General features: G+C 61.6%; 1 protein-coding gene across 2 annotated transcripts; it reads left to right on the top strand.

Moving 5' to 3' along the window:
- The first annotated feature begins 3,936 nt into the window (after window positions 1-3,936).
- Window positions 3,937-11,851, top strand: TFEB (transcription factor EB). 2 transcript variants are annotated; one of them, XM_042884404.1, is made up of 9 exons: window positions 3,937-4,212; window positions 7,745-7,983; window positions 8,057-8,311; window positions 8,384-8,464; window positions 9,176-9,296; window positions 9,500-9,556; window positions 9,862-9,937; window positions 10,068-10,215; window positions 10,554-11,851. In XM_042884404.1, exons 2-9 carry the CDS (start codon window positions 7,789-7,791, stop codon window positions 10,974-10,976), a joined length of 1,356 nt encoding a protein of 451 aa, XP_042740338.1. In that variant the 5' UTR covers window positions 3,937-4,212; window positions 7,745-7,788; the 3' UTR covers window positions 10,977-11,851. The 2 variants fall into 2 exon arrangements, with proteins under 2 accessions (XP_042740338.1, XP_042740337.1); XM_042884403.1 differs by lacking the exon at window positions 3,937-4,212 and having other exon boundaries at window positions 6,101-7,983.
- Window positions 11,852-12,158: the final 307 nt, after the last annotated feature.

A 12,158-nucleotide genomic window follows, 5' to 3' on the forward strand; every position in this document is an offset into this window, starting at 1 on the left:
GGGGGGGGGGGGGGCTCACAGTGCTGAGTCCTGGGGGGGTCACCTTGTGCTGAACTGTAATGGGGAGATGGACCCTGTGCTGAGATATTGGGGGGTGGCACACTGTGCTGAGCCATGGAGGAGACACACTATGTGGAATTTTGGGAGTGGGACCCTATGCTGAGCTATGGGGGGACACGCATTGTGCTGAGCTTGGGGATGGGGGAGGAGACCCAATGTGCTGATCTCTGGGGTGGGGGGCTGTGCTGAGCTCTGTGGGGTGGGACTCTGCATAGAGCTTGGGGGGCACCCTGCAGGGTTGTGCAGTGGGGCTCGGAGCACCGTGTGGCAGTGAGCAGCACGTGCTGACCCCGTTGTTTTCAGAGGGATGCCGCCATCGCCTCCCGCCCTTATCAGGAGGAAACTGCTTGGGGTGGGGTCGGGGTGGGGTGACCCCATATCCGGGTGTTTTGGGGCACGGTTGCACTGCCACTGTGTTCTTTCCTTTCTGTGCTGTGAGCTGCTGGCCCATGTCCTCTGCTGTGCTGAGGTTTCCGCGATGCTCTCAGCGCAGAGGGGGGATCTCAGGCATGCAGAGCAGTGACACATCACAGCAGGGCACCTCCGGGGCTGGGGAGGGCACGGTGGGGATGCACCCCCCAAAAATACAGGTGCACTGCAGGCAGCAGCGCCCGCCCCATAGCTCTCGGTGGTCTCGGTGTGCGCATCTCTGTCCTCATGTGGGTATTGTCCCCTGGGGAGCCCTGTGGTTGTGGTGCTGTGATGCTGACCCGTAGCGGCTGCATTGTCCCCCGCTCTGTTTGCTTTGGGGGCTGGCAGTGTGCATCCTGGCACGGGGCATCCAGCAGCAGCTGTAGGATACACGTCTGCATCCCCTCACTGGTCCAACAGCCTTCGCTGTGCCACCTGGGCCCGAGCCCCACTCACTGGGGTGTTGTCCCTCCCCACGTCCCACAGCCTGGGATCTCTTGTAGTTAAATCAGTGCAACTTTCTCACTGGATAAACCTGAAAGTCCCCGACGTCGCCCTTTTTTGCCTTCCTTACTGCACGCATGACATTAATGAAAGTGATTTACTTCTTGCATGAACAGCTGTGGAGCTGAAGGCAGTGAAGAAGCGCTTCCTGCTGGCTGTGCCCTCTCTCTTGCCCTGCTCCTCTCCCCATCCCTTTGCAGCGCTGTGCTGGGGACACCTTGGTTGTAAATTCCCCTCTTGGCGCAGGGCTGAGCCTCAGGTGCAGTTTGTGCAGCTGCTGTGCTGCCTCTCAGGTGCCAGAATGCACGGCCGGGCGGTGGGAGCAGGATGGGAGCGGGGGCCCCGGGAGCAGGAGCTGTTCCTGAGGTCGGATGCTCCAGGATGGGCTGTCTGCAGGGGATGGTGGCTTTGACACAGACCGAGGAGGAATGGCACAGGGTGAGGAGAGTGCATTGGGCTGCGTGCCCTGCTTATGGCTCACAGCGTGGGGTCAGGTTGGTCCTGGCAGCACCCAACACAGCTGGCACTGCTCTGCTCCCTGCTCCAGGCTGCAGGCTGCAGCTCCCCGCTCCCGCTGCAGGCGAAGATTTCACCTGGATAAACCCAGCCTGCTGGGGCAGCGCCTCTCAGCTGCTCTGTGCCCAAACCGGTGTGACCGTGGTGTGGGGCTGAGAAACTGCTGCAGGACGGGGCTGCCTTCACAGCGGGGCTCTGCGCGTGACCTTCGCAGAGCACGTGGGACCCACGTCCCTGCTGCGGTGAGCGGCTGTGAGTGGGGCTGGTGTCAGGGAGAGCCCCGGGCCCTGGGCAGGACATGGCACAGCCTGTCCCTGTCGTGTTTATTGCTGGGGCTGGAGAACAGCTGCAGCTCTGGGCTGGGGTGGCCGCGGCGTGGGGCGGCCGGTTTGGTTACATGAGGCTCTGGGACGCGGCTCCAGGCGGGACGTGGCGTATTTATAAATGTTCCTCCTGGGAGCCGGGGGGGGGGGGTGGGAAGGGCTGGGGTTGGGGGTGGGCTGGCAGTGCCCAGGGGGCCCTGAAGTGTGGTCACCCCTTTCCCAGCACTGCGGTGGCTCGGGGCAGCCCTGCAATGTGGGGTTTGGGGAGGTGGCGCGTTGTGTCTGCTCTGCGTGCACCCCGAGGTGTGGAGCTGGGGACAGCGCTGTGCTGCCAGGTTCCCTTATTGCTTATCGATGCACTTTGCCAAGTAACCCCAAGGCAGCAGCACCCTGCGGTTGGTTGGGGTCCCCCAGGATGGGCTCCGCTCTGCTTTTTGGAGCCCAGCTCCTCCTTGTCCTCCCCCGACTCCAGGGCCTCCCCAAGGTCACGCCATTCTCCCCTCTCCGCTGCGGATGGATCACTCAGCCCAGGTGGTGCCAGGCACTGCTGTTGGCTCGTCTTCACCCTAGGAACGTCCTTCTGCCTGTTAATGCTTTTATTTTTAATTGCCTCCCTGCTCGGATGGGATGGGAGGGGAGGGCAGGAACTTGTCGGCTCGGGCTGTGCGCGGGCGGGCTGTGAATTCCCTCGGCGGTCAGTCGGACAGTGATGTTTCAATCAGTGCTGCACTCCTGCAGCTTTGGCTCTGCTCTGGAGGCAGCGGTGAGGTTCCAGCAGCACCCGCAGGGATGGTTCCATTGTGCCAACCACCGTCCTGTTGTGCCAGCCACTGTCTGGTGCCGCCTTGCACCTTTTGGGGTGAAGGAGCGGGGTGTTATGAACCCCATAGAAGTTAACTGCATGTACCGGTGGGAACGCAGCTCCTGTGGGTGCCCTTGGTGCCACCTCAGCCTTGCTGTGATGAGAGATGCGCAGCCCTGGCTCAAACACTGATGCTTTTTGATCCCCGACAGCTCCTCGCTGGGGTGAGGGCTCCTGGAGTGCCGCTGTCACCCACAGCTCCGTTAATGTTTTTACTGCACTAAATATCTGGGCTGCTTCCAAGAGCAGCATTTAACGCATGGAAGGGAAAACATTTGGCCTCTGACCCACGCGCCTGTTAACAGCGCCGTGGTCCACATTGCTGAAATGCCGGGGCTAAAAACAGTGCTGGTGACTCAGTTGCTCACTGGTGTTGTCAACTGACTCCGGGTGCGATGTGCCAAGTTCCCCCCTTCGCCTTCTCCCTTTCAGGGCTGCATGCTGGGGCTGGGGCTCCGCCGTCCACCTGCTGCTCCATCTCCGAGGGCACTGCTGTGCTCTGGGAACGGCGCTGCTCCCCCTTCTTACCTCCCACCCTCAACCTCGAGGGCTGGGTGGGCACGGGACCTTTGGTTCAGCCTCGAGCGGAGCTGTGTTGGTGCTGGATCGGTGTGCTTAGGGCTGAGGGTGGTTTGAGCACCGGGTGTCTCTAAGGATGGAGAGTGCCACGCTCACCTCCAGACCCCATCCCAGGACATGCAGTGCACAGAGCAGAGCCATGCTCCTCCGCGTGCTGATGAAGACGAAGGGCCCTGACCTTCCTCCCACCAGGTGCCAGTGTCACCCGACCCAACAGCAGCCACACAGCCAAGCTGGGGTGAGGGGAGGCAGCAGGCCAGTCCCAGCTGTATGGCAGCTGCCAGGTGCCAGCCTGCATTGCTGGCAGTGTGGCATGGAGGTGGCACGGTCTCCCTGGGGGCTCGCCCGTGGGGCTGCAGGGAGGTGTGTGCGCAGCATCCCATAGGGTTGATGGGGATGCTGGAGCTGCAGCTGGTCGCATGGTGGAATGCAGCCCTATGGGTGCTGTGAGCACAAAGGGGAGGTGGTACCAGGAGGCTTTGTAGAAGGCGGGGATGTGGGGCATCACCCACGCGTCCTTGTCGACCTCCAGCTTTGTCATGCTGGCTGGAGGCAGCATGGCTGTCCTGGTGCAGTGGTCAGTGGGAGGGGGACCCCCAGTGCCAATCCCTCAGAGGACAGCAGCAGCGTCTGTCCCTGCGCCCGTGCTTGCAGGAGGGGATGTCACCCGAGGGGCTGCGTGGGGCAGAGCCAACAGCGGGCGGCAGTGGCGGCGTCTATTTTTGTCCCTCTCTGCCCTGCTGGTGTTGCTGACTGCAGCATGGCAGTGAGCACAGCAAGCGGCTCCGGGGCCTTTTTTGCAACTTCCTCCGCCCGCGCTGCTGTCACGTTAAAAGCGGGGTCCTAAAAATGAGGAACCACGGAGCCGGGCAGGGCAGGGAGGAGCGCGGAGCAGCTGTGGCCGGCCAGTCCTGGTGTCCGGAGACCCCCTAAGCCCCCCCATCGCCCCCTACCCAGGTAATGCTTTCCCCTTCCCGCCTGGCCCTGGCAGCTGTGCGGGTGTGGGGTCGGCTGGGTGCCGTCATTGCCACTCTGCACCCAGAACAAGGCTGCAGCAAAGCTGTGGGGTGGGAGCAGGGAGCGCCTGGTGATGCAGGAGCACATCCCAGTGGGGGCCGAGCGGCGCTGTGCCCCCCCACATCACCCGCAGTGCTGCCATGGGGCCGGGCTGGGGCATTTAGGGGGGTTTCTTGCCCTCTGCCCCCACGTCTGCCCCACACCAACACGTTGAAAAATCAGAACCAGGAAGGAAGGCTCGGCGGGCACCCGCAGCAAGGAGCAGAGCTGCTTTCACTTCTTCCTTCTCCATTTCCTTTTCTCAGCACTCGTGCTTGTCAGTGGAGCAGCACTGGGGCTGGGGGTTGCTCACTTCCCTGACTGCCTGGGGTCGGGGCTGCCTGCGTGCCGGGCTCTGCGCTGAGGCAGAGGGGTGCAGCAGTGCAGCGTTGCTCCCTCTGCTCTTCCACGTTTCTGCTGAGGAGGAGATGCCGTGCTTGCTGCATGCACTGCTGGCAGTGTGGGTGCTGCTTTGCTGCAGAGGGCAGCGTGATCCTTCCAGGGGCTGCATCTGGAAGCTGCCCTATGGTTCATTTTATTTTTAATCCCCGCTTCTTAAGCTGCTTCACTTTGCCATCCAGGCACTCCTGAGCCCAGAGGCGCGCTTGGGGATGGGGCAGCGGTGGCAGTGGGAGCAGGGTGCTCCTGGCTGCCTGTCCCTGCGTGTGTTGTAGAGCAGCACCGGGGTGGCACGGCCGAGCACACAGCAGTTGCTGAGCAGCCGATGCCGGCTCCTTTATCAGCTGTTGTCTGCGGCCGCTGAGGGGCCAAAGGGCAGCGCTGGGGCCGCGCACAGTGCCGCAGGGTCGGTGTCGCCGGGGCAGCTCCGGCCGCAGTGATTGCTGAGTGCTGCCGGGGTGAGGGAGGGGCAGGCTGCTGAAATAACACCCCCGGAGGAGAAGCGAGGAAGGGCCAGAAATAACCGTGTTGCTGCAGCGTGCTGGAGGTGCTGGGAAGGGAGAGAAATCCCCCTGCTCTGGCCCTGCTGCTTCTGGGGCTGGGAGCCGAGGCACGCTGCCCCTGCTCGGGCGTTGGGGTGCAGTGCTGTTGTTGTGGGGCTCTGCTTGTCCCTCGAGGAGACCCCTGGGGTGGCTCTGCAGGGTTTGCTGCCCAGGTTGTGTCTCCTGTGGTGCATCTCTACTGTGCACCTGGCAGGGCAGTGTTCCCCCCAGCCCTCCCCATATTTCCCCTCAGCCGTCTCTCCTTCCCTCCCGCTCTCTGTGCCCCCACCGCCCCTTTCCATCTCCAGCTCTGCCCTCCACTTGGTGAGCAATGCGCTCTGCCCATCCCTACAATAACGGGAATCCCAGACACGGTCCAGCTGAGGCAGGATGCGTCCCCAGGGTGGGAGGTGTCCCTGGGGTGGGTGCTGGGCAGTGCCAGTCCCGCAGTGCTGCCCTGGTCCCCGTCCCACCCCAAGGTCTCCCTCCTGCTCTGGGCTCCCACTGGGGCTGATTCAGAGTGAAAGCAGAAGCTGCCGGCTGCCCTGGGGGGGTGAAGCCAAGCAGAACCCAATGGGTTATTTTAAACCTGACCTAATTTCCCATCCTTCTCCTTATTCCTTGCCGGGGCAGAGCCCCACTCTGACCGCCTTCCCCATCCCTTCTCTACAGATACAGGGCTTTCACAGGTGGACAAGGAGCACTTTTTGCTCCCACTGCCCCCACTGCCTGCAAAGGGGCAGCTGGGGGGGTCCTACAGCCCGGCAGGTTGGGGGGAGCGGTGCCATGGGGTGAGCAGTGCTATGGGATGGGTGGTGCTGTGGGGTGGGCAGTGCCGTGCCATAGATGGCAGCCTCCTGCCTCCCATTTTTTGAGAGGAGCCCTGGGAGCCTCAGAGTGCTCTGAGCAAGGCAGATGTGCTCTCCCTGCACACTTTGGGGGACGAGGTGCCCGAGATGCTGGCCACTTGTTGGTCACCTTCCTGCTGCTGCTCTCCCTGTGCTGTCACTCCACTCCTAGCCAAGGATGCAGCTTGCTGGGGCATGGGGCCATGTGGAGCTGTTTGCTTGGAAAAGGGTGGATGATCCCAAAGGTTCCCCTTGAAATCCTATCCGTCCGTCCCCTGGTGCTAACACATCCCAGAAAACACCATTGTCTGGGGCCAGTGCTTTTACCCCTCTAGCTCTGGCTGTTTGGATGGTTTACCCAAAGTCCTGGCTGTCCTCTGAGGCCTTCCTTCTTGCCTTGCAGTCAGCATTTGGGGTTATGGTGTCCCTCGTGTGCATGAGCTGTGATGTGTCCCCACTGCGTCGCGTTGCTTACTGCAGGCCGCCGTGGCCCCTCTGGCTCCCAGCAGCCCCGAGGGATGCTGCTCATCCCACATCCTGCCGCTCCGAAGCTCCATCTGATGCCTGTCCCAGGCTCCTCCCATCCCCCTTTGGATGGGCCACCATGTCTAATTAATTACCTTCCTCTTGCCGTTCAATAGCTGGCTCTTGATCCATGTAATCGTATTTCTGTCCATGCTGGCTTGATTTAATTTCCCCCTTAGGATATTGTGTGGCACTGCGTATCAGATGCCTCTCCGAAGCCCTGGTGTGTTGTCCCCACCGTGCCCCCTTTGTCTGCAATTACGCATTGTATTTAAACAGCAGAGCCCTCCAGATCTGACTGGCTGTAAACCAGAGCCTGGATGCCCGGCTGTGCTCCGTGTGCTGCGAGAGGGGATGGGGACTCTGCACAGCCCCAGTCCCACACAGCAGCTCCATGCCCCCATCTGAGCCCCACGTGGCAACCTGGCACCGTGGTTTGCAGCGCTTCACACCCCTGACAGGTCGTCCCACAGCTGTCCCCTCACCCCATGGCTGTCCCCTTTCCCAGCAGCCCTGTCCCCTGCTCTCCCCGGGCCGCCATCCCCTCTGTGCAGAGGAACAAGGGCTGTGCTGTGTGTCCCTGCACCCCGCTCGCGTGCCGGCCCTGCACAAAGCCACATTGTTTGCCCGTGCTGCTGGGTGCAGTGCCTGGCACCACACTGCCTTCTCTGCCCAGCCCTCCTTCGCTTTCTTGTTCTGATTTGGGCTGCTCCTGGCATCTGGCTTGTTGCTCTTGCTTTGTGCTGTGTTTCAGTGTTGGTGGCTCAGAGCGAGCTCCTGCAGATGCTCATCTGAGCTTCTTGGGCTCAAAGACCCGCCGTGCTCCATCTCCTCCAGGCTGTCCCCACGTGCCCTGTCCCCTCCTCCCTCGCTGTGCCCGGGGAGCTGCAGGCAGAGCTGTCTGTCATTAGAGTCTGACTCACCCGCATTCAGGCGGTGCTCAGTGCCCAGATGGCGGCACACAGACTGGAGGCTCTGTTGCCCCAACATAGTGAAGTCGGATGCGGGGCCGCTCCTGCAGCTCAGGCAGAGCACACAAGGCATGCCTGCTCCCTCCCTGCGCCTCAGTTTCCCTACCATTGTTCCTGATGCACAGCATTTCCCCCTCCCTCCTTGCAGGGTCACCTCTGTGCCTGGCCTGCGTCCCACCGCCCCGCTGCACCATGGCGTCCCGCATCGGGCTGCGGATGGAGCTGATGAAGCAGCAAGCACAGCAGGAGGCCGAGCGGGAGCGCGCTCAGCAGCAGCTGATGATGAACTACATGCAGCAGCAGCGCATGCCGGTGGCCTCCACCCCCGCCATCAACACCCCCATCCACTACCAGTCCCCACCGCCCGTGCCTGGAGAGGTCCTCAAGGTATGGTGCCGGGGGGGTGGGATGCGGGGACCCCCCGGCGGTGCAGGGCTGCTGACAGGTTTTGTCCACGCAGGTGCAGTCCTACCTGGAGAACCCCACCACCTACCACCTGCAGAAGTCACGGGACAAGAAGGTTCAGGCGTATCTCTCTGAGACCTATGGGAACAAGTTTGCTGCCCATGTCAGCCCTGCCAGCCACTCGCCAAAGCCGCCCCCGGCTGCGTCCCCCAGCGTCCGGCCCGGCCACGTCTTGTCCTCCTCGGCGGGCAACAGCGCGCCCAACAGCCCCATGGCCATGCTCAACATCGGCTCCAACCCTGAGCGGGAGGTGAGGAGGGGCCGCTGGGGGCACAGCCGCCCCAGAGGAGCCCACTGACAACCTGATGCCTTTCCCTTTCAGTTTGATGAGGTCATCGATGACATCATGCGCCTGGACGATGTTCTGGGCTATATGAACCCTGAGGTCCACATGCCCAACACGGTGAGTCCGGGGAGGTGGCTGTCCTCCAGCCCTGACCCTGCAGCAGTGCTGGAGCTCGTGGCTGCTCTCATCCCAGCAGGAAATCGCCCACACAGAGCAGCCCATGTCCCTCAGCACTGCTGCCCCATGTGCCATCGTGCCAGTGGGCAGCAGGCACCAGAGCAGGCTCACCTGCTCATGGGAGCAGTGGGATGGCCCCATTGACATGGGGCTGGGAAGGAAATCTCCCTTCTGCAGCTGCCAGAGCCAGTTCTTCAGCTTCTGCTCCTCTTTAATGACAGTTTGCAGCACTCATAAAATACTAGAGAGGCAGGAGGAGAGCAGTGCAGTGGAGGTCTGGAGTCAGGAGGGCTTTGCTGCTCGCTGTGTCTCAGCCCTGGCTGAGAGCCCTGTCTGTCCAGCAGCAGTGCTGTGATGTGGGGCTCATCCTGCTGGGCCCTCCTTGTCCTGCTGGGCCCTCCTCAGCTGTGATTCATCTGTCCCATTTGTGATGCTGGCTGTGGGAGGGCACCAGCTGTGCCCTTTGAAGTCCTGTTTTTCTTTGCTGCTCTGATTATAGCTATTTTAAGTGCCGAGGAAGGCAATTAGAGCTGCCTTGTCTGCGCACTTGCGTCCAAGAGGCTGAGGAGCTGGGCTTGAACCCCGATCCCACAGCTGGGTCTGTCTCCTGGCCCCGGATGGAACTTACCCGCCTGTCCCTTTGGTTTTCAGCTGCCAATGTCCAGCAGTCACATGAATGTCTATAGTGGGGACCCCCAAGTGACCGCCTCTCTCGTTGGTGTCACCAGCAGCTCCTGCCCCGCCGAGCTCACCCAGAAGAGAGAGCTGACAGGTACGTCCCCAGAGCTGGGTATGTCCCCATGCCCAGGTATGTCCCCAGCACCGGGTTTAGTTCCTGGCCCCAGAGCACGGTGGGGAACTGCAGTGGCAGCAAGGACCCTGTCCATGTGGGCACAGAGGATGGTTCTGGGGGATGCTGATGGGGCAAGGTGCAGCCTCATCCCCTCTGGGTGACACTGTGGGCCTCCATTTCAGATGCTGAGAGCCGAGCCCTGGCAAAGGAGCGCCAGAAGAAAGACAATCACAACCTGAGTGAGTTGGGTGCTGGCCGCCCATGAGTGGCATGGTGTTACCTCTCTGACCTCGGCACTCTTCTTCCTCCTTCCTCCTCTCTCCAAGCTGAGTCCTCTTCCCATCTCATCTCACTCCTAGGGAGATACCCCCATAGCCACTTCTTTCCCAGCTCTGCAAAGCACTCATGGCGCAGAGGGCACCCTGTTGTTGTTCCCTTCAGCATGGGGGGAAGGTTGGATGGGTGCTGACTGGGGTGGGAGCTGGACTGGAGGGCATCGAGGTGCTCCCCCTCCTCACTGCTCTCCTCTCTTCTCGCCCCGCAGTCGAGAGGCGGCGAAGGTTTAACATCAATGACCGCATCAAGGAGCTGGGGATGCTGATCCCCAAGGCCAATGACCTGTATGTATCCCTGGTTTCTGTGGGGCTGGGATAGCAGTGGGCATTGTGTTCCTTGCCCTGTGGCAAGAGGTGCTATTTTGGGGAGCAAACAGTTGCAGGTGCCAAGCTCTTTTTCCATCCTGCATCACAGGGACGTGCGCTGGAACAAAGGGACGATCCTGAAAGCTTCTGTGGACTACATCAAGAGGATGCAGAAGGACCTGCAGAGATCGCGGGACCTGGAGAACCACTCTCGGCGGCTGGAGATGACAAACAAGCAGCTGCTACTCCGCATCCAGGTGAGTTTCCTTCTGCTCTTCCCTCCTGCTTTCTCCAGCCTCTGAAACATTTCAGTCCAGCGTGCCAGGCTCTCTCTTCTAGGCTGACAGGTCACCAGGCAGCTGGGGTGGGCATTGTCCTGCTCTGCAGGGGTGTTCCAGACTTTTCCTTACGCTCCTTCCCAATGAGCTTCACGGTCCCTCTGTCCTCTTTTGCCTTCAGTTTCTATGCCTTTCTCCTTCCCTGCTGCCTCCATGGATGCCCACCTACCGTGTCCCTGCGTGCTGTGTCCCTAAGCACCACATCCCCATATGCTCTGTTCCCGTGTGCCGTGTCCCACCCAAGTCCTCTGTTGCAGGAGCTGGAGATGCAGGCGCGCGTGCACGGGCTGCCCACCTCCTCGCCCTCAGGTGTCAACGTGGCTGAGCTGGCTCAGCAGGTGGTCAAGCAAGAGGCCGGTGCAGATGAGGGCATGCTGCCCCCCCCGGACCCTGAGTCACAGCCGGTGCTGCCTCCACCGCCGCAGTCTCCTTACCACCAGCTGGACTTTACCCACAGCCTGAGCTTTGACGACGGCTCCCAGGGCTTCCCGGACAGCCTGGAACCCGGCCACAGCGCTTCCTTCCCTTCCCTATCCAAGAAGGAGCTGGACTTGATGCTGCTGCAGGACACCATGCTGCCCTTGGCCTCCGACCCCCTGTTCTCGGCCGTGTCCCCTGAGGCCTCCAAGGCCAGCAGTCGCCGGAGCAGCTTCAGCATGGAGGACGCAGACATGCTGTGACGAGGGGCTGCGCCCGCGCTGGGGGCGAGGACTGGGCCTTCGAGTTTGGTTAGTGAAGTCACGGGGCACTCTTCCTCCTGGGGGAGGAGCCCGTCCTGCTGAGCACTTGAATCTACATAGGAGTACATTTTCTCTATGCAACGGGGGTCTCGCTTCAAGGCTCACCGGGTACCACCATGTCTTTTGCAAGCTTTTTTGTTGCCCAGAGCTGGAGCCAACCTTCTTGGCTTGCCGTGGCGTTGGCCTGGCTGCAGCTTTTCCAGCCAGGCAGCATGATCTCGGCTGCTTCGCCTCCCACCGTGTCCCTGCTGTGCTCCCTGTGTGGGCTCGGAGCTCCACGTCCTGGGTGTGATGCTCACAGCTCTCTGCCTCGCTGCCCCCTCCCAGTATTCCCCTGCAGTGCCACTGATGGCGTTGTCACAGTGTCACCTCCCTGCTGGGGCTCCTCCTGACAGTGCCTCTCCAGGGCAGCGGGGAGAAGCAGTGCTCCAGCGGAGCAAGCAAATTCCCAGGGCATGGGAGGGGATGTCCTATGGAATTTCGTCGCTTCGATGTCGTGGAGGTCCAGCAGCACTGTGTTCATCAGCCTCCACCCCACAGAAGTGCCTCTGCCCTGAAACACCACACTATGCTCTCAGCTCAGGAGCAGCATGTGGTTTTGATGATGACTCTTTGCATGCGTACCGAGAGCGGACGTCCTGCCCTGCATCAGCGTGGCAGCCGTGCCAGGGGTGGATCTGTGCCCATTGCTAAACCTGAGCATCACTTCTTGTTCCACTGTTGGCAGCATGCTCCCAGCCTCACCGGTGGGGCTGTGAGGTGTTGGTCATTGCTTCCCTGGCAGTGAGGGGGGGGAGCTGGGGGTGTGAGGGGGAAAAGTGAAAAATACTGCACTGATCTGTGAAGTGCAAAGGGGAGCACCAGGGAAGGCTGCATGGAGCCCTCTGCAGCGCCCCATCACGGTGCAGCGCTGTGGGGCTGGGGGGAGGTTGGGTGTTGGAGAGCAGGAGCCTGTGTGGGGGTCAGTGTGTGCCCTGTTCCACCATGAGGATAGGGAGCAGTGGGGTGAGGTGGGGAAGGGATGTGTGAGCCAGCTCCCGAGGGAGAGGTGCCTGTGTGGTGTGGAGGGTGGGGGGAAGTGTGGAGGGTGGGGGGAGAGGAGGGAAGGGGCAGAGATGGCAG

This window comes from Lagopus leucura, unplaced genomic scaffold (genome assembly GCF_019238085.1).
Source record: "Lagopus leucura isolate 7727_CA_CO unplaced genomic scaffold, USGS_WTPT01 Super-Scaffold_100043, whole genome shotgun sequence".
Classification (NCBI taxonomy): Eukaryota; Metazoa; Chordata; class Aves; order Galliformes; family Phasianidae; genus Lagopus; species Lagopus leucura.

What these genes read in the sequence shown, in the direction of transcription:
- TFEB (XM_042884403.1), top strand. Translation starts at nt 7,627, where the DNA reads ATGCGGGGCCGCTCCTGCAGCTCAGGCAGAGCACACAAGGCATGCCTG. An exon ending in GAAAGACAATCACAACCTGA is followed by an intron (nt 9,557 to 9,861) that starts GTGAGTTGGGTG and finishes CTCGCCCCGCAG; the next exon opens with TCGAGAGGCGGCGAAGGTTT. An exon ending in AGCTGCTACTCCGCATCCAG is followed by an intron (nt 10,216 to 10,553) that starts GTGAGTTTCCTT and finishes CCTCTGTTGCAG; the next exon opens with GAGCTGGAGATGCAGGCGCG.